A 2,771-nucleotide genomic window follows, 5' to 3' on the forward strand; every position below is an offset into this window, starting at 1 on the left:
CCTGGGATGGCGGCCAAAGTCACTGGGCCAGCAGAAGAAACAGCTTCTCCCCAGTGAGTGGGAAGGACTGAGGAGCCTGTCAGTCTAGCTCTAGGACTGGGGGGTGTGTGAGAGAGGAGGGGCGGGCAGGGTGATGTTCTAGGGCTAAGGAAGCTTCCAGGTTGTCAAAGGTAGAGGCATCCTACCAGGAGGCTGTGAATTGAGCTACGTGACCCACAGTGGTCAGGACCTAGGTTAATACTGTAAGCCACATCCCCCTACACCTCACCCCGACCCCAGGCTGGCTCAGGTCTCAGAAAGAGGGAAGACAAGAACATCAGAGGACCAGCAGCTACTATTTCCCAAGCCCTTACTCCAGGCCAAACTCAGAACAGACTCTCCACGACAGGCTTTGGGTCCAGTCCTCTCAGAACCCTCACAATGACCAATGTTTATCTCAAGGATGGGGAAACGCGGAGGCTCTGAGATGAGGCAGCCTGCCTGAGGTCACTGAGTACTAAGCGGCCAAGTTCTGGGGGATCTCAAGACTGTGGTAGTGCTTCCCAGCTGCTGCCAGCTACAACTGCCACCGCTCCTTCCAGGCCACACTTGTAGCACTTCTGGGCCTCTAAGTGAGAAGCCCACATGTCCTTAAAGATGAGCCTGAACACATGCTCCAGGGGTGACTGAGGCCCACTGTTTGCGGGAGAGTCCAGAGCAGCCCCTTGTCCCCACTGGGAGGCAGAGCCTGCAGGTGCAAGGTAACACCACCAGCCCCCAAGCCTGCTTCACTCCAGGGATGGATCCAAATCCAGTCAACCCACACTGTGTCTGTCCCCCTGGCACCCTGGCCATCCCCCAGGGCCTAAGATGAGACCCCTCCACCTCCTCTCCACAATGAAAAGTCCACAGCAATGTTCCCTACCAAATGGACACTTCTACTGCTGTGCAGGGCCTGGCCCCACTTGGGCAGCCATCTCTCGTGCCCTACAATCTTAGGCAGACACCTCCTCATTCCACCGTCACCAGAGCACTTACAGCACCCTCAGCCTGGGTGTCTAAGCTTATCATCCCACGCGCCTCCTCCCCTGCGCTAGGCAACCCCACTAATGACTCTGGCCTGTCCACTCGCTCATTCCGCCTGGACCCCAACAACGTCCCCAACTCCCTTGAGCCACTCTGCCCAGTCTCCTATTCATCCCATGCCGGACCCCTCAACAGTCCCACCATGCCGGGCAGTGGGCACCCCCGCGCTGGACCTCAGCAATATCCCTGTCTTCAGAAATTGCCCACTCCACCCCAGACATCTTGGGCAGCCCCTTCTTCTCTTGCCCCTACCCCGGAATATCCTTGAAACTCACCCAAGTACCTTCTGGCGCTGCTCACGGCCAGCACACCTGCTCCTTCCATCCCGGGTGCTTTCCCCGCCTCGGATCGGGTACCTGCGCGCCTGCTCCAATCCCCGCCACGTTCCAGGCCTGGGCATCACCTCCCTGACCCAAGTACCTTCTCGTTCCACTCTCAAGCAAGGTACCCTCTCGCACCGTCCCTGGCCCGGGTGCCCACTCATTCCAAACCCGGCACCTTCCCAGTCCAGTTGGACCCGGACACCCGCGCTCACTCGGTCCTCCGCTCAAGTCCCCGGCCCTGCCGCGCTGCCCGACCGCCTCGGGGGCTCAGCCCGGGCCGATACTCACCCGGGATCCCATCGCTACGGAAGGGCAGCGTCTCCTTCCCCTGCAGCTGCGCAACCAAACCGAGGCCGTCAGGGGCGTGGCCTAGCGCCAGGCCCACCCGTTTCTGGCCAATGAGCATCGCTAAGTCGCTCAGGGCCGCCGCAGCCTCTGGCCAATTAGGCGGGTCATGTGACCAAGCTGATAGTCCGCCTCTCCCGCCCTCTTCCCCGCCCCCTAGTGCGGTTGAAGCGCGAAAGTGGTCTCTTCTCTTCTACTATTGGCCATTCAGATTCGATCGACATGGGCGGCTGGGTGGGGCGGGGCCACTCTTAAAGCGACTGAAGCGGAGCAGCCAGACCTCGAAGGGGGTTTCTTGGAGGACGCCAAAGCAGGTTGAGCTCTCACATTAAGATCCTCTACTCTTGTCGTTCCCCACAAGGACAAATCCTTCCCACTCTCCAAGCGCCCATTTTCAAATACTACCGCCCCTGACTTCCCGCAGCATGCTCTTATACTGCCCCCACTCTCCCCCTTGTTCTGGAGTTGTTTGCAGAAGTGCCAGGTCTCGCCTGCTAGACAGTGTCTCTGAGAGCTGGAGTCAAGGGGTCTTCAGTTCTGGCCACCTATCTGGGTCTTACACTAAACACCAGGATTGAGATCAGGCCGACCTGAGATGGAATCAAGTGTTGCCACTTCAGTTCTCTAGAGTTTACCCCTGTGTGAAATGAAATAGGGACAAGGCCGGATGTGGTGGCTCACATCTGTAATCCCAGCACTTTGAGAGGCCGAGGAGGGCGGATCATGAGGTCAGGAGTTCGAGACCAGCCTGACCAATATGATGAAATTAGCCAGGCGTGGTGGCGTGTCCTGTCTATGTCGGCCCGCCATGCTCAACCCCTTGCGGGAGGGAGCATGGGGGCGGCAAGTGCAGGATCTGGCTGGCTGCTTTGGGCGTGGGCAAAAGGAGGCTCCATGCAGGCCCCATGGCGGTGCCCAGGTCGGGGTGCCTGCAAACCCTGAAGCCCCAGAGGACACGTTACAGTGCTCTCTTAGCTCTGCTGTCCATGGACGGCAGTGTGTTATCAGCTCAGTAGGCTCCTTGCTTTACCGTGTGGG

General features: G+C 59.1%; 1 protein-coding gene across 1 annotated transcript in view; it reads right to left on the reverse strand.

The window, feature by feature from the left end:
- Positions 1–1,840, reverse strand: part of FAM73B (family with sequence similarity 73, member B) — a 46,015-nt gene extending 44,175 nt beyond the window's left edge. The window contains exon 1 of the mRNA XM_011971195.1: positions 1,677–1,840. Within this exon, the coding sequence (XP_011826585.1) occupies positions 1,677–1,794 (118 nt within the window). The 5' untranslated portion in view covers positions 1,795–1,840. The remainder of the gene's footprint in view (positions 1–1,676) is intronic.
- Positions 1,841–2,771: the final 931 nt, after the last annotated feature.

This window comes from Mandrillus leucophaeus, unplaced genomic scaffold, assembly GCF_000951045.1.
Source record: "Mandrillus leucophaeus isolate KB7577 unplaced genomic scaffold, Mleu.le_1.0 Scaffold99, whole genome shotgun sequence".
Lineage (NCBI taxonomy): Eukaryota > Metazoa > Chordata > Mammalia > Primates > Cercopithecidae > Mandrillus > Mandrillus leucophaeus.